General features: G+C 41.6%; 2 protein-coding genes across 4 annotated transcripts in view; both read right to left on the bottom strand.

The window, feature by feature from the left end:
- Nucleotides 1-270: 270 nt before the first annotated feature.
- clstn3 (calsyntenin 3) lies at nucleotides 271-19,916 on the bottom strand. Of its 2 annotated transcripts, XM_077598251.1 has the most exons (19): nucleotides 19,775-19,916; nucleotides 18,991-19,057; nucleotides 15,667-15,789; nucleotides 13,016-13,226; nucleotides 12,745-12,953; nucleotides 10,339-10,488; nucleotides 10,028-10,213; nucleotides 9,174-9,461; nucleotides 8,855-8,967; nucleotides 7,924-8,083; nucleotides 7,547-7,594; nucleotides 7,299-7,447; nucleotides 6,422-6,570; nucleotides 5,320-5,546; nucleotides 5,086-5,247; nucleotides 4,152-4,297; nucleotides 3,945-4,074; nucleotides 3,654-3,838; nucleotides 271-2,631 (listed from the first exon to the last, which is right to left on the bottom strand). In XM_077598251.1, exons 2-19 carry the CDS (start codon nucleotides 19,055-19,057, stop codon nucleotides 2,476-2,478), a joined length of 2,859 nt encoding a protein of 952 aa, XP_077454377.1. In that variant the 5' UTR covers nucleotides 19,775-19,916; the 3' UTR covers nucleotides 271-2,475. The 2 variants fall into 2 exon arrangements, with proteins under 2 accessions (XP_077454377.1, XP_077454376.1); XM_077598250.1 differs by lacking the exons at nucleotides 271-2,631; nucleotides 3,654-3,838 and having other exon boundaries at nucleotides 3,945-4,080; nucleotides 4,158-4,297.
- The window catches only part of lpcat3 (lysophosphatidylcholine acyltransferase 3), an 18,716-nt gene continuing 15,774 nt past the window's right edge, over nucleotides 19,829-22,770 (bottom strand). For both annotated transcript variants that reach the window (XM_077598252.1, XM_077598254.1), the window contains exon 13: nucleotides 19,829-22,083. The gene's annotated coding sequence lies outside the window, so the exon portion shown is untranslated. The remainder of the gene's footprint in view (nucleotides 22,084-22,770) is intronic.

The following is a 22,770-nucleotide window of genomic DNA, read 5'->3' as shown; positions in this document are numbered from 1 at the left end:
CGGCGACCCTTGAATGAAACTATCAACCTTTTAACGAACAGCTTAATTTGTTCATTTATTGTTTAGGACTTGACGAATCTAAATGTGTTGATTTGGAGAGCGATTGGGGAATTAACTAATACAATTGTATTTTAATTAGTTGGGGTAATGAGTTGTTTCTGTGAGGGTGCAGTTGAAATGTTCAAAGTTTGCAGCTAAAAACATTTATACATGTTTCCCATTTTGTAGTACATAAGATAAAAGTTGAATTGAAAAAGAAGTTCTCGCGGAAACGTCATATCATGTTTTTATTATGAATTTTGTCACATTGTCCAACATATTTCTCTCTGAAACTATTCTCACCATTGCTGCATCAGTAATTACAGGTCATGTTCCATTACAATATAATAACAAGTCATTCAATGTAATGTTCGCCCTCCTTTGTGACATCACCGTCCCCCCAAAAAACAAACAAGCTTTATATTTGTAATATTTTTTTGATTTTTTTTTTTTTAAGATACAGACATGTCTTCTTCTTAGCACTGCACATTGCTAGGCTACACAGACGGACAGCAAGAGACACTAAGGTGAGGGGTCAAAGGTGAAGGGAAGCACAAGTTGTACATTCACTGAACTGAAATATCAGATGGAAGAAATAGAATATCATTGATATAAAGAATGCCAAAGTGATGCCACGTTTATGTACAGTTGTTACAACAAAGACTCCTCCCCTTTTTATCATATTCCTATATTGACACGTTCTTAAAATGACAACGTTATTACACACAAAATAAAGAGACACTCATCAAGCCAGTTATCATCCTCACCAGGATTAGAATGATTATTTTCCTGTTGAAAAAAAGTGGCTGCAAGAATAATAAGTGTTAACAATATTTCTCATTCTATGTACAGAAAATTCAATACAATCAATACAGTCAAAACTGCCCAAGCTGAGCTGACATTCCGGGGACAGCGGGGGGGAGCGTTGTAGTGTGTATGTGCTTGTGTGTGTGTGTATGTGGTGTCAATTGTGTGTGTGTGTGTGTGTGTGTTTGTGAAAAGTAGTCACATTCCAGACGTCAAGATGAGATGCGTTAGAGGAATTCTATTCTAAAACTGAGAACCGTGAGAAATCGCCAAAGGAGAATTATTGTATTTATCCCGCATGCACCTTGTTTTTAAATCTATTGCATTGAGAAAGAAATCAGCTTTTGTTTTTATTTAAGTTCCATACTTTTATGAGAAAAGGCCATGTACTATTACCCTGAAATTTGTAATTTTATGAGAAATTATGGCTTTTTTCTTACCATCTGATCTATTGTTAGGGTCATTAAGAAATACATTTGATCAACAAAATGTGGCAGTGCCTTTGAAATGTAGTGATTTTTTTTTGTAATTGATGAGAATAAAGTATAAATAAACCCAAAATAACATTGTCATAAGAAAAAAAGAATGGCAATATTTCAAAGTTATGCAAAGAAAAGGTCCTAATGTTATAAAATTAAAATGTTATTTTGTTCAATTAAACATGGCGATATTATAAAGACTAATTTATGAGAACTAAGTATTTATATATTCAGAAAATGTCAACATTTGTTTTTTTTAGAAGGGAAAAAGTTGTCATTTTTTATTTGCATGACAGGTTTCGTTGTAAAATTATAACGTGTAAATAGGGGGACAATTTTCTTCTAACTTCACATAAAATTTGATTTTTTTTGAATGGCAACTACTAATTTCTCATGAAATAGCACTTTTTCCCGATACTATCCACTTTCTCCTTGTCCTACTTTGCTGCATATTCCCATAAAATGTCCACATTTGTCCCCATAAAGTTGTTATTTTCTCTTGTACACACGGACTATTCTCTCCAAACTACGACATTTTTTTTCTCCAACTTCATTCCCATATTGCGGTCAGGTTATTGGGGTGGGAATATTCTTTTCTACTCTTCCTCGCACATGAAAGTCTTCCAAAAACAATGCTTGTCGTGGAATGAGTAGACAAACAGCTTGTGCGCAGATTTTGTGGTTAAGACTAAAAGTGTGTATGTGTGTGTTCGTGTGTGTGTGTGTGTGTAGAGACGCCCGCTAATTCAAGCAAGGACTCAACTGTGTGTTCAAATAACAAAATATGATACAATCAATAATTTTCCCCCCCTAACGAAGCAGCCTCATTCATCCGGCATCACACTATACGGACACTTTGTTATTATTATTATTATTATTATGATCATCATCTGGTGATGCGAAACGAGTGCGCCACAAAACAATAGCGTGGCTCAGGCAGTTCAATTACATTGAGTGTATACATTGTGCCGTTGAACATCGAAGTGGAGAACGAGCGCCCATCGTCGTCGGCTATAGGTCACGCGTGGCGTCGTGTGGCTGAGTGTTACATCGAATGCGTTGTGCGTCGTGTGTTTTTGCAGCTATACATTCCGTACGGGATTGGGGGAAAAAGTGTCGCTTTCCGTGAGGAGGCGGGGTTACATGCAGCTCAGTAGCGACGGGCGTTGCCGTCTCGCCCCTCCTTCTTGAAGATGATCCGCTGGTCGTCGCCGGCGTTGTCGGGCGACTCGGCCGCCTCCTCTTCCTCCTCGTCCTCGCCTTCGCCGTCGCCCTCCGTGTCGGCGGACATGCGAGAATCGAAGGACTGCGGCAAGGACAGAGGTGGCGGAAATGTTTGTTAAATGTCTTCCTGGTGGCACGTGATGCGTTGGTCGATTGGTCGCCGGTCTTTTGGTCGCCCGGAAGGTTATTGATAATTACCATTTAAATTGTTGCTCAAATTCCCTAAATACAAACTACGAATTACTATTATTCATACTTAATGCCCTAGTAATTATTAGGCTAAAGAAAAGCTCCAAATTTCACGGACTTTTATTGTTTTTTGTTGGAGAACTTGTTAAGACCCTGACTGACGACGTAGCTTCTTAAAGGGACAACGCATGTACATACAAACTCTTCTACACTCACACGTCGGCTCAGTGAAACTGCTCATGACCATTGTTAGCTTTTAGTGTTGCTTTACCTTGTTTTGTCGCCGGTCTTTTGGTCGTCGGTCTTTTGGTCGCCGGTCTTTTGGTCGCCCGTTGCCCGGTCCGGGGGACCAAAAGACCGGCGACCAATCGACCACACACGGTGGTACGTGATGCGCTGGTCGACTTAAAAAGGATATTTACGTTGTCACCGGAAGCGGTCTGATGGAGTGGTGGTGATGTCATGTCGACATAGATGTCGAGCGTGCTGACCGCTGAGCTAAAAGCCTGCTTCCTAATTTTTTTTTAGCTCAAAGCAATTAATCCATCGAGATCTATTTTTGTTGACTATAATTCTATCTGTGTATGCCATTGCAGATGTTGACAAAAGTGACAATGGAAGGAATTGAAAGTGAAGGGATTTGTTTTCAAATGGGGAGAAAATGTAAAAAGTAGAATAATGCTTCACCAAATGGCAATTTTGAATCTACGGTATTTCGTTTGCATGTTTCAGTACTTTAAAAAGCTTCCAAGATATTTAAAATATTATAATAATTGAAGTAAACAGGTATTTTGCTCCATGAAATTTCATGGAAGTCAAGACCATGAAATTTGAGAAAATGACCAAATAAGTATGATATGTAAAATCAAAAGACAGATGCACTGATGTCCATTTAAAGACTTTAAAAAAAAATACCTCCATGGGGTTGACGATGATGGTGAGTGCGGAGTCGTCCCATTGGCTGCAGCCCTCCTTGGCCGCGTCGCGGGCTTCCTCGCTGCGGCGGTGGATGGAGCGGATCCGGAAAATGCCCAGAATCACCATGACGACCAGGAAACCCACACACACCATGATGATAACGGTGGCTGCCCCGGGAACCACTGTTGAAGAAAAAAAAAAAGTCAGGGGGTGGGGGCATGTAAGTGTAATTGCTGCCCCCGTGAGAATAACAGGAAAATGAATGAATGAATATTAAAAAAAAAAGACCTGAGTTGCGATGTAGGCTCGGCAAGGCGTGTCCACTGAGCTCGCCCGCATGTTGATGAAGAAACTGGTGCTGGGAGGCCATCAGGTGGGATGGGTGGTACATACTTTCCAGGGAATGGAGGAAGTTCACCTAAAGGTGGGAATTAAGAAATGAATAGCTAGCATTTCATTGGGTAATGTCCATTTTCAAGCGGATTTGACCATCACCTCCAGGGTCAACTCATTGCTGGTGTATCGGCCGTTCATCTCGGAGCAGGACAGACGGAAGCGTCTCTCGAAGCGCGACGAGCTCCTGGACATCCGGTAACGGATGGAGCGAAGTACGTCCTCGTACACGGAGATGGATTCGGCGCCTGGAAAGGAGCAGAAAAAACAATCAAATGGAAGTTTTCTGACTTTAAAAAGCACAAAACAAAATAAGAAAAACAATTGTGATAGTCGGTAACATCTCATTTTTCAAAGTCAAAATGGTTTGAGACGTCTAGTGGCAAGTAAGTTACATTTTTGAGCCCCCCCCCCAAAAAAAAATTAGATCCAGTTGGCCTTAATGATAGCTCTAATGCCTTGTTTCCCAACCAGTGTGCCGCAGGAAATTGCGAGAAGTCATACAATGTAATATTCAGAGAGAAAAATTCCTATGAATATAATGACATTAAAATTGAACTATTACAAGGTAAAAATCAAAATATGATGAACGTTAAATTATAGATTATACTATTACAAGATTCAAATGGTGAAACAGTCATTTTGTTGCTTATTTTTCTCTAACATGAAGTTGTTTGGTTTTGATGGCATCAACTTTTGGGTGAGCACATTTTGCGTAATATTAGGAGATTTAAGTCATATTTGGAGAAAAGTCAGAAAATGATGCGATTAAACATATGACACTTATTTTTGCATCACAAATTGTTCACGGTCCGCAGACATCGACTTTTGGTGACATTAGGTCAGTGTGAAAAAAATCATTTTGGAGGTTTATGTGATTCCTGCTGATAAACTTGGATGAGAATGACTATTGTTAATAGAGGCGACATCCTTTTAAATGACAAGATTATCAGATGGTGGTGTTCATTGAGATTTTTTTCAATGAAAAAAAGTGTGCCGCAGCTCAAAAAAGGCTGGAAAACACTGCTCTAATGACCTGTGATGGCAATGTAGGCTGTGGTGTTGATGATCTCCAAGCCCCGCTCTCGCACGACATCCATGTCCACCAGGAGCTCCTCCCTTTCCGGGTCAAGTTCCTCGCCAAGGGGTTGGACCTCACAGCCGTCCAAAGTGTGGGCCACGGCGTCGGACATCAAAGCTGTGAAACGGTGGAAAAGTGGCTCAATGACTACAAATCAAATTCCCGAAGGCGGGGCTTTTTTTGACTTACCGCCGCCTTCCATTCCGTGCGCGGCCGTGTTGACGGCGTGCGTCAGAGAGCAGACGATCCGCAGCTCGGGGAAAAGCGGGACGCCCCGGGGGGCTTCGAAATCGGGGGCCGGGCGAGCCAGGTGAGGGCCCACCCCAGACAGAGAGATCTGCGGAGCGTCGGGTTGGAGGACCACCAGGTATCCTTCCAGCGGTTTCAATGACAGGCAGCTCTCTTCGTTGAAACATCTGCAAGGGGGAAAAGTAGAAGAAGAACCTGACTCAATAGCGCCCTCTGCTGATTACTGTTAAACAGTGCTCTAGCTTCAACGCTCACATTATTACACTGAACTGAACTACAAATATAAACATGTACAGATGTCACAGATTTCAAACATATTCCCTCATTTACTCAAGGATTAAACTTAGAACGTGTTACATTTTGGCTATCGGGGCGAGCAGCTGCTTCTATCGGCTTGTCCAGAAAGGCCTGCTGTTTGGCCATCTGGGTGACTTTCTGGCCCCAAATCAATCTCATCTTCCCACACGCGATAAAAGAAGGAGAGGGGCGGAGGGTGAAAATTAAATAAATAAATAAATAAAGCAGCACTTGAGCTGAAACTATAAAACAATCTCACCCTGACCTTGAAATGCTGATAAATGCATAACCCTGGAAATCTTACCATTCACCTCCATTAAGGCCGCTCTTTATTTCGTCCCCTCGCCACGTCTGTCACCCCGGACTGGTCGCCTTTTTTCGTTTTGAAAAAAAGATGCGAAAAGCGCTCGAGCTTGAATGGATGCAATCTGCATGGTCAGTGGCCTACTTTTCCCTCTCTCGATCTTAGTTGTGGAGATATATAAATATAACCACACACATACGCCGGACTGCACTAATCTGAAGGGGAATTCATATTTCAAGAGCTAAAAGCGACGAGAGTTGCGTAGATGGAAAAGAGGGTTCTGTTGGTTTTACTGTTTTGTCACCTTTGAGAAAGTGATTGTAGGATAAACTATGGGTGCAAATTCACCCTTACTAATATTAACTGATTCAAATGGATTGGACATCTACCCCAGTCAACAAGTTAGATTGGGCTCTGAACGTAGCATTTGGTTGCGCTTACCTGAGCGAGGTGGTGAGTTTGAGGGGTCGCACACCAGGCGTGGCGAAGCGGAGGGAGTTTCGATAGGTCACCTGCTGCACGGCGCGGTTGAAGCTCTCGATGTCGTCCCCCTCCAGGACTAGAACGGACTGGCTCGGGTTCACGTGAACCTACAAAATCATTCAATATAATATACAAACATAATATATGTCGTGTGGTTAGCATGTCGCCCTGACAGTTCTGGGGTCGAGGGTTTGATCTCAAGTGGCTCCTCACTACATGGAATTTGCATGTTGCATGGGTTTTCTCTGGATACTCCGGTTTCCTCCCACCTCCCAAAAACCGTACATGCTAGGCTAGCTAGTTTAACCATGTACATTGCCCCAAAGCTGAATGGTTGTCAGTCAGTTGCAAGTTCTCCCCAGGCGTGCATGGGTTTTCTCCGGGTACTCCGGTTTCCTCCCACCTCCCAAAAACATACATGCTAGGCTAGCTAGTTTAACAATGTACATTGCCCCAAAGGTGAATGGTTGTCAGTCAGTTGCAAGTTCACCCCAGGTGTGCGTGGGTTTTCTCCGGGTACTCCGTTTTTTTCTCCCACCTCCCAAAACCATACATGCTAGGCTAGCTAGTTTAACAATGTACATTGTTGCCCCAAAGGTGAATGGTTGTCAGTCAGTTGCAAGTTCACCCCAGGCGTGCGTGGGTTTTCTCCGGGTACTCCGGTTTCCTCATGCATGGTAGGCTGGTTGAACACTCTAAATTGCCTTAAGGTGAGCGTGAACGGTTGTCAGTCTCCTTGTGCCTTGCGATTGGCTGGCCACCGATTCAGGGTGTCCACCTCCTGGTGCCCATAATTAGTTGGGATAGGCTCCAGCACCCCCAAGGTTACTATTACCTTCATCCCAGATCCCAGCGTCTCCAAGTCTCCAAAGTCCAGGCCCTCCCTGCAGGCGTACAGACACTCCACCACGCTGTGCGGCTCCACGCTTCCCGGCCGCACCGTCACCCCCGACAACAGGCCGTGGAAACCACCCACGTATTTCGCTGCCATCACGTACAGACATTGAAAATGGCGATTATTCCAAACGTCCGTCCGGACGACGCGTTTCTCTTTGTGGCGGCTATACGAGCAGTTTTTGTTACCTTCTTGGACGCTGTTGTTGACGATCTCCCTCTGCTTGTCCTCCGGGTCTGCGCGGAATATCAATGCGAGACAAATACTCATCAAAATGTATGAAAGGGCGCTGGGCGACGCCTGAACGCACCGCAGTGTGACAGACAGCAAGAAATGCAAATATGCGGGAAAAAGAAATCCAGCTTGTTTTTAAGAGAAAACACTGTTTAGTCGCTTGACTTATTCAGTCTGTGGGAGTCAGTGTCTATTGTTACTGGACTTATTTACTTAGCCTATTTCACTTATTAAAATACCCTGATTTTTATCATTCATTAATTTTCATTTGACGAACTTAGTTTCTACCATTTTAGGAACGTCGATGGCGATTAAGAGTGTGGAGTCTCACCCCAACAAGCGCCAACGGTCATCCTCTGTCGCGGGGCCGGGTTGGGCAGGGCGCCGTTGTCGTGGATGAGAGCGGGGTCAAAGGTGACGCCGTCCACGTAAAGGGTCACCGAGGGGAACTGGACGCTGAGGGATAGGTGGTGCCACTCGCTGTCGCATACCTGCAAGACACGTGGGACACTCTCATTCTTTTGATATATAATTTGATTTTAATTTTTACAGTCGCCAAATATGTCCCCAAAATCAGCAGGAATTTCGGCACCGAGTTCAGAGGGAACGCAACTAAGACGCGTCTAATTACCCACAAAGGGCGCGAAATGAAACATAGATGCGGCAAGTCTCTTCATCTGTTCAACCTCAAAGGAACAACATAACAAGCAGCTGTGACATATCGTTTATGTTAGCCGCGTGTCAGATCCCGATGAGAGCCTAATAATTGTTCAATGAGATATGCATGTTCAAAAAAAAAGTGTGAGTACAGTAACACCTCGCTATTTCGCGCTTCAACTTTCGCGGCTTCACTACATCGCAGATTTTTTTCTGGGGAATTTTTAAAATATTTTTATTATTATTATTATTTTTTTAAGTTCATAAAAATGTGAAAATCCACGCTGAAACTCGCAAGCAGAAGCAACTCTCCTGTTATATATTTTTAAAGTTCATTAAAATGCGAAAATCCAGCACTGAAGAAAAATTATTATTATTACTTATTTTTTCATAGCGGTGACCTTACTTTGCGGTTTTTCGATTATCCACATTAACTGCGATAATCGAAGTATTACTGTATTGCGGTGGGCACATTGCGATGTCGCGGTAGAAACGAGACATTGTTCAGGCCTGAAGGAAATACCAATAGTAGCTCGGCGATCGACGTAATGAGCACCCTATTAACCTAACAGCTCCGTGTGAAAGAAACAAAATGGCCCCCCTACCTGCTCCAGTTTCCACAGAAACTTGACGGGCCGTGCGGCCGACACGTCGGGCCAGTAGAAGAGAGACAGACGGCAGCCGTGCACGGACAGCGAATAGTGGGAGAAGGAATCGTCTGAAATAGAGAAGAAGAAGCAATTTAATTCCCTTTCCAATTTATTCAATACATCAAACTCAAATTCAGGGTGTGCCCCGCCTAGTGCCATTCGTTACCAAGGATAGACTTCAGCACCCTGCGCGTCCCTTGTGAGGATAAGCGGTTCAGATAATGAAGGAATGAAAAATAATTGGACATTCCCAAGTCACGTTGTGGTTACTCACCATTCCTGACCGTACTGCACACAATGGTCTCCTCCTCCCGGCGACCGGCCTTCGACTGAGCGGTCGCCGGCTGGACGTTGGCGCCCCACCGCCGTATCCACAGCTGCAGGGTAAAATGGTCGCCGGACATCCCCGAGACCACCGCTTCCGGCACGGCTGCGACGTGGCCGGACCCGTTGAAGGAGAAGACAAGCGAGGAATCCGACGAGGGGAGAGTGGGAAGGGCTGCCGTCCAATTGGCTGCCGGGGAGGGCGGCGGGAGGAGGTCCACCTCGCCTCGGACGGCGCCTGGAGAAAATGCCGGTTTAGTTTATGTGGAGACTCTTGTTTAATTCATCGCCCGCCATTGACAGCTCTCGACGTCCAATCCATTTAAACTGGGGGAGGGGCTAATGAAAGCCCCTCCCAGTCAAAATTGGATGCACATTGAGTACCGCCAAAAAGAACTTTAAAAAAATGCAATTTCTGGAAAAATGCATGCCTGGAGTGGTGAGTCACTTCCTGTTGTTTTTTGGGGGGATGATTTGGGGTCACTTCCTGTTGATTCAAACAATAACAACAGGAAATGACCCAATATCAACGAAAAGTGACCTGCAAAAATAGCGTTTCTCCAGAAATGACATTTCATAGTTAATATTTCAGTTATTAAAAAAAAACCTTTTAATTAATTACCCAAAAATAACAAATGATATCACATAAGCCAGATAACATTTAGGCTATATCATATCCACATTTGTGGACACCTCGTTTTCATGGAGCTAACTTTTCGAAATGAGCAAAAATAGTCTCTGGGCCTAGAAAGGGTTAAGAAAGTCATGTACGCCATTTTTTTGTGGTTTTTAAGGTTGACTTACCGCAAAGTCGTCGCACGGATCGGTCCGAGTAGCTATCGCGGTCGCATCCCTTCCCGATGTGGCCTGTCTGAAGTTCGACGGTCGCCTGGATGTTCCAAACGGTCTCCTCGCAATTTTCCAGACGCAAGCTAGGGAAGAGAGGGACGCTGCCCGAGCCGGGCGTGTACTCCACGCGCTTGGTCCAACCTGAAACACATTTTTGGCTTTGGATGAATGCGGGCAGGAGAGTCCAATTTAAATTTTCAACTGCCAGCAGATGGCAGTCTGCGAGTTAAGATGGCCTCCTTCAAATGACGCAAAGCGTGAATTACCCGTCCAGCCGGGCTTGCACGACGGCTTGACCGTGACGGCCACCTGAGCGTCGGCCCGAGCTCGGTTCTTGCCGCAGTCGAAGGCCGTCACCCAGAAGGTGTGGACGCGCTGACGCTTGGAGTCCAGCGGCTCCGTGTTCTTAATGTTCCCTAGAGGACAAACACAAAGATTGCAATCACCTGACTTTTATCTTCTGACGACATCCTTGCCAATCATATTTTCTTAGCCCTTTAATAAAATATTCAATTGCTAAAAATAATACTATAGTTTTGAAATGTTTTCTTTCCGTATACACCCATGTAAATTCATCTTTATGGCCAGCAGAAATAGCTAGCTAGAGAGCTAGCTTGCTAACCCTGCGACTAATCCTTGTCAATCCTATTTTGTCGCCCTTAAATAAAATATTCAAATGATAAAAATAATACTATACTTTTAAAATGTTTTCTTTCTATAGATACGCATGTAAATTCATATATATGGCCAGCAGAAATAGCTAGCTAAAGAGCTAGCTTGCTAACCCTGCGACTAATCCTTGCCAATCATATTTTGTCGCCCTTTAATAAAATATTCAAATGCTAAAAATAATACAATACTTTTAAAATGTTTTCTTTCCATATACACCCATGTAAATTCACCTTTATGGCCAGCAGAACTAGCTAGCTAAAGAGCTAGCTTGCTAACCCTGCGTTGTTGTTTTTTTTGTCCCATGGCTTGTAATCATTTGAGTACAAACTCATTAGAAAAGTGACACTTAAACAGGTAAAAGATTGATTTTGCTAAAAGTAGAGAGAACATTCCAACCTTCTGATTCGACATCCTTGTTATGTATTTGCTAAATGTCAGGTCTAACGGAGTCTATCAAATAAAGAGGAAAACGCACACATAATACAGTAAAACAGTCAAGAAAAGTGGAACGTGAGGTTTCAAAATGGCGACTTTTTGCAGAGACAAAAGCGATTTTAGACCTCAATGCAACGAAAGTCAAATTATGCCAAGACTGCAAACATCAAATAAATCACGTCACAATGTTCCCATGAATACATAAACGTTGCCATTGATCTGCACACCGAGCTAATCAAGATATTGATAGTTTACGGCCTACTAGAAATCGGAAAAGCGTCGACTCGGCAATTTAGAAGCCAAATTCCGATTGCGGAATGACCCAGAAAAGCAAAAAGGACTTTTGTGCGCAGTCACGATGAGGCAGCAGTCTTTTTCATTCCCCCCCTCGGCACCGTCTGTTAGCCGGCCGGCGGTTGCGGTAACGAGAAATAAGACGCCAGGGAATAGACGCAGCCATCACTTGAACAGATGCTGTGTTTATGCAAAAATTGGCCACAATAGTGCGCCCACCCACCAACGTGACGACTATTTTCATATTTGCGGCTTCTTACCCGACAGGGCAATGGTGTAAAATGACGCATTACGCAATAGATTGTTTCCGTTTTTCTGTTCCTTACTCGTACGTGAAATTGTGGCGACGGAGATAAGAGCAAAATGAGACAAGGATGATCTCGTAACCTCAAAAACTGACAGTGGCATCACTTGAGAGTTGACGTAACGCGGTATGACCTATTTTGATTGTCATAATGCTACTTTGAGAAGAGAAGATGCTGTGCCCTATTTTCCACACTGTGTTTTTTTCATCTCAACTATTAGGTAGTATACTTTATATTTAATAGACAGAATGACAATATTCGTTTGTGAAATTTATTCAAACTCCTCATTACCACTGATGATTATAAATATTCTTTAATTCATATTTTTGCCTTTTAAAGTATCAAAAAATAAATCTTGGGAGCCTGTAAATAAATATACATTCGTTCATTCACTATCTGAGCCGCTAATCCTAACAATACATTGCTTATGCCTTATTAAAAATTGATCTTAACCTGTTTTTTTAATCTCTTATTTTCAGATCATTAAAGTATCAAAGTACCCCAAAAAGGCGGGGCCTGAAAATACTGACAATTTAATTTCTTTAATTTTTTTTAATCGCTGAAGGAAAAAAAATCTATTAAATGACTAATTTTTAATTTGTTAAATAATTTATTTGAATTTTTAAAAGGGGAAAACAGTAAACATTTTCTTTGCATTTTTAATTAAATTCCCCAAAATGGTCTTTTATTTATTTTACTGAAATGACCTGTTTAATCTGTTAAAAATTCAATTACAATTGTTTGATCAGATTTTTTTTATCTACTATTTCCCTCCAATTCTTTTTATTTCTATATTTGTTTACTCTTTGCTGACGCACGTTCATTCGCTGCCGCCCTCCCACTTGGAATGGATCGGACGTCCCCAAGTCATCAACTTGTTTCACTTCCCGACAAAAGCGAATTAAATAAAAGGCGCCGTCCACCGCCGGCCGCCATCTTTGTCGACTGACGCATTGGGTGACTCACCGTCGTTGTCGATGGCAAAGGGCACGTTGGGGGTGATGATGTCGTAGAAGCAAATCTGGCTGTACTGCGGCGAGCAGTCGGCATCCAGCGCCTCCACCCGCACGATGCGGTCGAACAGACGGCCCTCCGGGAGCGACGCCTCGTAGCGGCGCTCCACAAACACGGGGGAGAACTCGTTGACGTCGTTGACGCGCACGTGCACGGTGGCCCTGAGGATGGCGAGGAACGGTTATGGCACTAATCGGGACCACGGCGAGGGGCGAACACCCACTTGTGGGATTTCTTGCTGTTGACACCGTCGGGGCCTTCGCCGCAGTCGTACGCCTGGATGGTGAAGCTGTGTTCCCGCTGGCTCTCGCAATCCAGAGGCTCCTTGGAGCGCACCAGACCCTCGCCGGTGGAGCGGTCCAGAACCACCGCTTCGAACTGGACCGAACCGGAACCCGAGGGGCCGTTGTGTACGCGGAAACCGCAGATTTCCCCTGGGAGTTCGGGGGTAAAAAGGGAAAACAGCGTCGTAACAATTATTCATCTTAGATATTCAATCCGCAGCGTCAGCAAAAAGAAAAGATGTTTAAAATATGAACGTATAAGAATGTCCTTATAAATAAGTGATAAGAACAAGGGAGTATGCTGACAGTTGACCGAAACATGTCACATGACAACTGATGGACAAAATTAGTTATCGATTCAACTGGTAATCGTTACCAGTTATGCATTTATATTGAATGAAAATATTGATTTTTTTTTCAACTCTTATTTTATTCAAATAAGCTTCAAAGATGTATAGTATGTGTCCTCGTTATCTCAGTTAAGTCAAATGAATGAATGCAGATCATTATTTTTATTTGCGCACAATGCGTTTCATCTCAATTAGGAACCTCATTTTAGTGAGTCGTTCAAATTTGTACATAATCGCATCTCAAATATCGACTTGTATTGAGTCATTATAAATACAGACTGTAACAAAACAGGCAGAACGTATTAAAAGTGAAGCACAAATAGACATTTTTAGACAGTTGGCCAGTTCCGAATCAAATTTAATTACCGTATTATGCTATTTAATATACCCCCCCATTTAATAGACCCGGGTATGTTAAACGGCAGGGGTATATTAAATGGCGCACAAACGGGAGGCTCAAAAAAGCAAAAATCATTTAATATATTAAACAGCATAATACGGTAAAGCTCAACGCTCCAGCCAAAGTACTGTAATAATTCATATCTATCTGGTCCGGGCATTTTTTGCAGCGCTGGACAACAAAAGCGTCTCCATTTTGTGAGTGACAGCGGCCCATTCCATTTTTCTATTATCATTTGAGCCCACATGGTTATTTGAGGGTCCCCGGGGCGCAGGCGGGATGGAGCGGCGGACTCGCTGACTGACTGCTCCCGCCACGATGCCTTCAATTACGCTACGCGGCTTTAAAAATAGACCACTCGCCGAACGATTTCAGGCACTCGTATGGAACGGCGGAAGGTTGCATCACGAGGACTGACTCTTTGGTGACGGTGAAAGATGCCGGAAGGTCGTTTGGATGATTGTCTTCTAAATACACACAATCTCTTGGAAAACAAGCGCCGAAAGCGTGGGTGAAAGCTGAAGAAAAAAAAACAAGTGAGTGCTGAATCACTGAGTCATACGCAGAAGCTCTTTTGATCTCATTGCCAGTTTTTGTCGAAGGCGCGTTTAAAATGCGCATTTTTGGGGCGTCACGTTGCCCCAACCGAGTCGTCACTGCTTTCGTCAGTTTCGATGCCTTTAATGTGTGCATTTGCTACATCCCACAATGCACCAATAAATATATTTAGACTATGGAAAAATGAGGAAATAAAAAAACACTTAAGAACCACACAAATGGAGAGCTATTTAACATTTGTTAAGGTCTCGTTAGGATCCAAGTGTGGCGCCGACAGCCTCGGCTAACCTAAACGACCCGTCACAGCTGCTCAGAAACACGTGGTCTTTAAAGATGATCTTTAAAACCTCCAGACTACTGAGGGACTGTGCGGTAACCTAAGTCTCAGACTGCAGAAGGTCCCCACCTTGTGGACTTCCTGTGTGTGGCTCCAGTTTTTTTTTACCTAGGTCTACAATGTCTTGTGTGTCTTGTGTCTGTCTTGCTACTGCAACCAAGAAATTTCCCGAATACGGGATGAAATAAAGTTCTAACCTAACCTAAAATTGTATTCAGGCTCTGCTTAAATCGTGTTGACAGACGAAACATGCTAGACCAGGGGTGTCAGACTCGGGTTGGTTCGCGGGCCGCGTTAACGTCAACTCGATTTCATGTGGGCCGGATCATTTTAGATATAATATTTAGATTTTTTTTATATAAATGGATTAAAAGAACTGGATTAAAAGCCCTGAACATTCCGTTTTTTATAGATCTAAAACAATGTTTATTTTAGCTTTTTTTATATATTTTTAGATTTTACAAAATGATTTTTGAACTAAAAACACAGAAAAAATGGATTAAAAATTACAATTATTGATTTAAAAGGGGGAAAATCAGGAAATTTAATATACATCTATACTCTTCATTTGAATTTGATCCTAAAACAGAAAGTCGGCACTCATGATTTACTTTCCCGGGCCACACAAAATGATGCGGCGGGCCAGATTTCGCCCCCGGGCCACCACTTTGACACGTGTGCTAGACGCATTAGCATCAATGCTAGCAAGCACCGCGAGTGTGATTGACAGTCAAAAAGGGACACGCCTACAGAATCCTAGTACTGACGGGGCAAGGTGTTTTAAAAGCCTTATTAAAGGTACACCCTGTTTTTTTATTCATTCAAATTTGTCAGGGTTGTTAATGATAGTCTTTATTTTCACCCAATCCAACTATTTATTCGTTTGAATTGGACCTTCTGGGAAAGGATGCGAATGGTGGTTGCTCGCGTATTCGTGAACGTTACCAGCGTAGTGGAGGGGTGCGTCTTTGTCCAGGGCGAAGAGAGGCGGGTTGAGGAGGACCGTGTTGTCGTTCTCCATCACGATGCCTTGGTATTCCGTCTCGATCCATGGCTTGTGCTTATTGGCTGAAAATGCCAGATCATAAAAATATCATGCAGGTGAGGTGAATGGCATTTGTGCGTGTGTTGTGGTAGTTAGTATAAGAAGAAAATTGTAACATATGAGGATATCAAATATAGAATTTGAAATAAAAAGAAAAAATGGAGTATGTGTTGTGGTGGTTAAAACGAATAACCTTTATTTCAATTAAAAATGTAATGACATAAAATTATATTAAAACATTTTATCAAACTAAAACTAAATAATTTACATTTTAAATACGATTCAAAAAATGTAATTAACAAAGTAAAATTCAGTTTGTTAAATCACAAGAAATGTCCAATCCATTTTGACTGAAAAAGCTGATAGTCAATTAATTCACATCAAGAATTAGAAGTAAAAATGTAACTTAACTCATTCACCGCCAGTGCAGGTATGTGTAATGTTTACATAGTATGCTTTGTAGTAATTATTATTATTTTTAAATCATTTTAAACTATTTTTTTCAAATAATTACATTTATTTAAAAAAAATGCAACTTAAACACACACACAAAAGGCTTCTTTGGCTTGTCATTACGGATAAAATAAAAAATTGCATTCTGATTATTCCATGAATCGCTCCATTGCGACCAATTTGAGCTTTTTTGTTTTTTTTAAATCACCATTTTGTGCCTCTTGGAACAATTAAACCTGCCAAAAAGTCTTCAGTTTCAATGACAAACTGATCTCTAGCGGCGCCATCAATCAGTCCGCCAGCCGCACAAATTCCATTGAAAGGACGCAGGGCCTCAGGTTTTCTTCGAATTTAACCTTTAATTGCCAATTAATTATTCATCGTTGTGCTGGATGTTCCGCCAAAAAGATCATAGGCCAAGTTAATGAGCAAGAAAATTGTTCTTGTCTCCTTTCTCTCTCTCGCTTTTGTTCTGTCCTGCAGCTCTTTGGAAAGTACACAAAGAAATGCACGTCTGTCTGAGAACCAGACTGAAAAAGTCTCTCCTATAATCCTTCTGTGCGTGAATTATTATTATTTTCTTAACCCTACAAAGCAGGGGTGTCCAAACTACGGCCTACTGCCCAGATTTTTGGGCCCCACAGAAAATGAGGAAATATCATTGAATATGGCCCACAAAAGAATCTTAAATTCAGTTCAAATGATGTTGCATTTCTCGGTTTTAACACCAGATGGAGGTAGTCAACTCACCTTTTATGTAGAAGTTCAATATTTTGTTTTACGTAGACATTAAAACAAATCTAAACTGATAATAATTATCTTGGTAAGGATATTTGCTACATTGCAAAAAAAAAATACATTCACAATACATTTTATACTAGATATTTACACTAGAAAAACAAACAGAACATAAAATTCAAGAAAATCACAATCAAGAGAGGTTCATTTTAGCACATTGGACAAATTTTTCTCCACGTTTATTTATGAGAACCAAATATTCAAATGTAATTTGTTTGTAACTGTATTTTGTGCCGCACAACCTGTATATAATAAAAAGTTTTCTCGAATTATTCTACTGCTAAACAAAATCAGGTGATTTGGACTCAAATCCTAACCCATATTTATCTATATCCCCATCTAACCATTTTACTACCACAAAATCGACTTATTTTAGCAACCTAAGTGCATTTAGGAACAAAAAGTTAAACATCCCCTAATTGTAAGTAATTATTTTAGTCCAGTTGTACTGAATAACATTAGATTAGAAATACTGGCCGTATGCATTACTTCTTGATACCAAAACTAAATAAACAGAGTAATCCAGTCCGTCCACGTCGCCACCTCCTTCTTTTTTGGTCATTTATCTCCCACCCTTGCGCCTCCCCCCACGTAGCATTAATCTGAGCATCAAGCGCGTGGATTACATTCCGGATTACAGATTGACTGTCTCCCTTGGCAGCGGTCTTCTTCTCTGCCACTCTATCTCACCCGCCGCACCCGCACACATAAACGCCACCTTTCGCCCGATCTGTGGAGCCCCGCCTCCTGTCACTGGTCCTTATCTGCCTCCTTCCTCCTCTCTCCTTACCCTTCCTCATCATATTTCACATCTTTTCCCCCCACATGTACGCCTAGCGCCCGGCCCTGCCCTCCCTCGGACGGATGATCTTTGACTTGGAAGGGCAGAATGACAAATCTGATGTTGGAGGAAGAAATGAAGTCACGCACATTTGATGGACGTTCACCAAATTGTGCCTGCCGCTTTATTAGGCCTAGCTAAGAGACAACCTAAGGCCCGTGGGTCAAATAGGGGCACGGCGAAGCATTTGATCGGCCCACTTTGACAATTGGAATCCATAATTGCTCATACAATAAAATATCATGTTTCTCACGGTAATCCTTTGCCACGTTAAGTCATTTTTTTCTAAGACGTTTATTCGCTGCCATCCTACCACTGCCAGTGGATTGGACGCCTACTAGCTATAAACTCTTAAATTAACAGCAGAAGTATGATCAGACTTTTATCATTTAATTTTCAATATCAATAGAAGGAAAAGAGTTGAGAAAAGCAAAATTTAGCACAAATACAGTATGTTGGCCATATCATTAGGTACACTGTCACAATGTACAGACCGGTCCCCAAAAAATTGATTATTATGCAACCATTTATTTCTGTAAAAAAAACATTATTGTCTTGATATTTTAATTTTTGGGGAAATTGTCTATTAAGATTATGTTATAGGAAAATAGGAGTAAAAATAAATACAATAGGGTTGCAGGGGGTGCTGCAGCCTATCCCAGCTAAATTGGTGCCCAGCCAATTGCAGCTATTTTAAATAATTATTTAAACTATCGGGAAAATATAGTGAAAATCTAATGAAAAGAATACTATATATAGAAAAAAAAAAGTTTATTACTATAATATTCATTCATTTAGTAAGTTTCCGTACCATTTAGCGGCTAAGTCTTAGCCACACTAGGGTCGAGGGGTGCTGGAGTCTAACACAGCTAACTATAGGCAGGAGGCAGGGCACATATCACAATAGTTTCCCTTAAAAAAACAATACTAGTACTAAAAATATTGATACCTTTTTTCCCCCAACATACTAATAAATATGAATTTGCCAAGGTTCTTTTTAAAACCTTGAATTTGGGTATCGAGTCTGCTGGGTACTATGCAGGTATTCTAACACTGAGTCAACAAGCTAAAACAAAAAACAAACAAACTACACAACATGAGCAATCATTCTCGATCCAAACGAGTAACTGACCTTTGTTGCCAGTGGCAACCGAAGTCAAGCAAAGGAAGAGGAAGGAGAGATATTTCATTGTGTCCATCTGAGGGAGGAGAGGTGTAGAGAAGGGTGGAATATTGGGGTGGGGGGGTTGTTAGGGTTGGGGGACATGCATCAACAACTCATTAGCACTACTGAAGAGGCACAGAGGTTAAAGAAAAGAAAAAAAATCATGCAGGAACAAGCGTATTGACTGACGATGCACAAATCCATAAGCGATTCATATGGGAAAGTGTGCATTGAAACAATATACATCTGCACACAACACAATTCTTTTGCATAAATGTAGTACCGTCTATAAATAGCAATATTGGAGAAATGGATCATTTTGCAGTGGTGTCTCCTATTTCTACAGTGTTGTATGCGTGAGTCACTGCAATAAATGGTAAAAACCAAGAGTGTTCAAGTGTTAAGTGGGTGTTTTCCTGCCTTTTAATTGTGGTTTGTCAGCTTGTGGCTGAAGCTGAAAAATGACTCCTCAAGGGAGGATGGTATGGAATGAAAGGATGATATGCTGCACCCTCCTGACAAGCAAAATTTGGAATAGATTTCCTTCATATGCAGGCTTATCTGCTTGCACCGAAGGCCCAAGACGTGACTATATACACTCCATGTGTTCCCACTTGCAATGCGACATTACGGCGTGATAGTGACATACATCCTAACAGCAAGAAGAGACTCCAATAATGGCTGCCAAGTTAAAGTAAGGTAAAATGTCGCAGTAAACGCCATTATAATCACGATTAAGTAGTGATATTACCTTGTCCGCTGCAGCAGTGATGCCTCTTCGGTACCCTCAGCCTTTTTTTAAAAAAAATGTATTATTTTTAGGCTCGGAGCATCCACCGCTCACGCCCCTGCCTCGTCCCCACGTTCGGTGCTTCGTCCTCGGCTAGAGCGTTGGAGAAGTCCCGGTGGTGGTGGATGGATGGAGGTCGGGGAAGGGGGGGAAGATGAGGACGATTCGGTGTGCAAGTGGAGTGTTGTCCTTGTTTTCTCTTCTGTGGAGACGGAGAGATTGAGGAGGGATGTTACACTAGCGTGAACGTCCCCTTTTCCCCTCCCTCGGCGTGCGTTAACCCGCCCACACTGCGTCCTTCTCCGGCTACGTCCTCCCCCAGCTGGTCGGTGGTACGCTGGATCTCCGGATCATCATTTTATTCCCCCCTTTGCTCATCTAAAATAACACATGGTCATGGTATGTTAACGTCACATAAACGTGCGTGTAATCTTTTAGTAGTACATTTCTTCAACTCGCAACTGCAAAATGACGTCATATCAGCAAAAAGGCACCTGTTTTGAAATGCAGCACGTTTTTGTTTTTAATTATTCAACATTAGAAAATTGCATTTTGATTAAAAAAAAAACATCACATTCCCCCTGGGTCTGTCCCATTCCTTTGAAGATTTTTGTACAATTGGTAAGAATAAGGCATAAATTAAAAAGGGAGAAAAAAAAACTTGAAATTGGCATTAATCAGAGTCAGTCATGGTGTTTGTAAAAAATTGACAGGCTTTAGGCATTTCCCTGCAGGGTGGGTTGATGAGATGCATTGTGCACCCAGCCATCACCAGCTGAGGCTGCACAGGTGGAGCACAGAATGTTCCTCGGCTGGTTGCAACTCAACGTGATAACCGTTCCCGGAAATGGAGATTTAAATAACAAAACATCACCACTTTGTTCACAAAATACACATCTGAAGGACACAGCAAAAATGAAATTGAAAAAAGAAAACATCCATAGACGGGGGAAGTGATTTCCTGACTCCAAATTACAAAACATTTCCATTGAACGTCTATAAAATCAAGTCTTTGTCAATACAAATCACAAGCAAATGAAGTGATAACAGTCCAAAACACAAGGCCAGGTTTAGTTGTTGTGGTTGTGTAATAGGGCTGGGCGATTACAGCGCAGATAAGAAAAACATTTCCAACCATCCTATGTTGCGGTTTATTACACAGCGGGTGAGATAAACTGCAAAGCCAAGTTTACGTAGCAAAGACAATTACAAAATAACTTAAATGCGCATATACAATGACCACCATTGCATAAATACAATAAATCAAGCAAGTTTTTTTTGTTTTGTTTTTTAATCGCGAAGAATTGAGAAAAATTCAAAAGTGACTCATTTAGGAGTCAGATCGCCCAGCCCCAATAAAATAGTATCTCACAAAAGTAAGTACTCTAACATTGACATATTTTCTCACACTGGACATTTTCAGTGAAGGTTGTACACCCTTTTGTTTCTTATTCACAAAGCCAAAAGAACAAAACTAAGATCTAAACACCCATTGAGGACAATATAGGTCCAATCCAATGGCAGTACTAAATTAATATAAATTTTTCTCACCTTGAGCAGACATGAATTTACTACTGTCCCTTCAAAAAAAACAAGCTTGCACCATTTTTTTTTCTAAATGGACAGCAAATTTCCACTTCCTTGCTTCCCATCATAGCATAGTCATTCCATAAGTGTAGTCCTCTGAAGAGAGAGAAAATATATTTACAACAATGTCAGAGTTGTGCTGACTTTTGCGAGATACCGAGTGTGTGTTCCAGTGCTTTTGTGTCGACCTCACACATTAACACCCATCATTTCAACTGTTGTTTTTCCAAGCGAACAACAGCAGCGTTGTATCGTTACATTCCAAAAGTGCATTGATGCTTCTACCTCATGTGAAGCCTTGCTGCTGCTGTTCTTGTTTGGAGAAAATGGAGAATCATGGCAAAAAAAAAATATTATTAGGGACCAACAACTGGTTCCGAACCCGTGAATGTTGAGTGCAAGAGGATTTAACAAACCAAAAAACAAAAACAAAACAAAAAACAGGATGCCGCCCTTGACGGCCTTCCTTAGTTCGCCCGTGTGGCACATTGGTCATTTCCTGTATGTAAACATTAATCCAAAAATGTTTATAAAAGCTCCCTTACTTTATACACAAAAATATATAGATTTATTTTCACATGGACATGTGTATATATTATATATATCTATATACTAAAGGCCTTAAAATGTTTTGGGTTCCGCCCCTTTGGAAAGTCAAAGTTCCCTCCAGTGGACATTTTGGCCTGCAAAGGAAAAAAGGACAGTTTAATTAGAGAAATGAAACATTGCAATGTTTTTATCATGACAGTAATAGTGTGTGAATTAAATATTTAAAAAAAAAACAAGGCTTTCATAAATTGAGGTGGTGAAAAACTGAATTAGTTATGAAATTTGTTAAACACCGGTGTCATATCCAACTCGACAAAACTGACGTTGCTCAGTATTACAGTGGTACCTCGACATACGAGCACCCCGACATTCGAGCATTTTGCGATACGAGTAAGATTTCGAGCAAATAATTATCTCTAGATACGAGAAAAACAAGTGGTCGTGCGTTATCCTATTGTGAGGACATTTGTATGCATCATTTTCGGAATACTTTGAAGGGAATACAACAGCAAACAGCCCATCGATAGTGAAAGCGAGGGTGGAGGCGGGGCAAACAGCCAACCTGGCCAGGAGAAGGTATAAAAATGTAAAACAAAATTAGAATTAAATTTAGTGTAAGGCTAGATTAAATTTATTTTTGAGTGTGTCTGCATCGTAATCCAAGTTCATTTAAATTTGTTTATGTTATATTACGATTCACCGGTGCAAAAAGTTGTTTTTTCAGAGGGTTGGAACGAATTGATTTGTTTTTAGTTCATTTCAATGGAAAACGTTCGTTCGAGTTAGGAGAATATCGACATACAAGCTCAGTCCCGGAACGA

The sequence above is a fragment of the Stigmatopora argus genome, chromosome 4 (genome assembly GCF_051989625.1).
Source record: "Stigmatopora argus isolate UIUO_Sarg chromosome 4, RoL_Sarg_1.0, whole genome shotgun sequence".
In the NCBI taxonomy this organism is placed as follows: domain Eukaryota; kingdom Metazoa; phylum Chordata; class Actinopteri; order Syngnathiformes; family Syngnathidae; genus Stigmatopora; species Stigmatopora argus.
This window is presented reverse-complemented; position numbering and strand designations above follow the sequence as displayed.

Coding starts and splice junctions, on each gene's coding strand:
- clstn3 (XM_077598251.1), bottom strand. CDS start 19,057: ATGGACACAATGAAATATCTCTCCTTCCTCTTCCTTTGCTTGACTTCG. Junction 4,075..4,151: donor GCAATGAGTTGACCCTGGAG/GTGATGGTCAAA, acceptor TCCCACCTTTAG/GTGAACTTCCTCCATTCCCT. Junction 3,839..3,944: donor GAGCCTACATCGCAACTCAG/GTCTTTTTTTTT, acceptor TTTCTTCAACAG/TGGTTCCCGGGGCAGCCACC.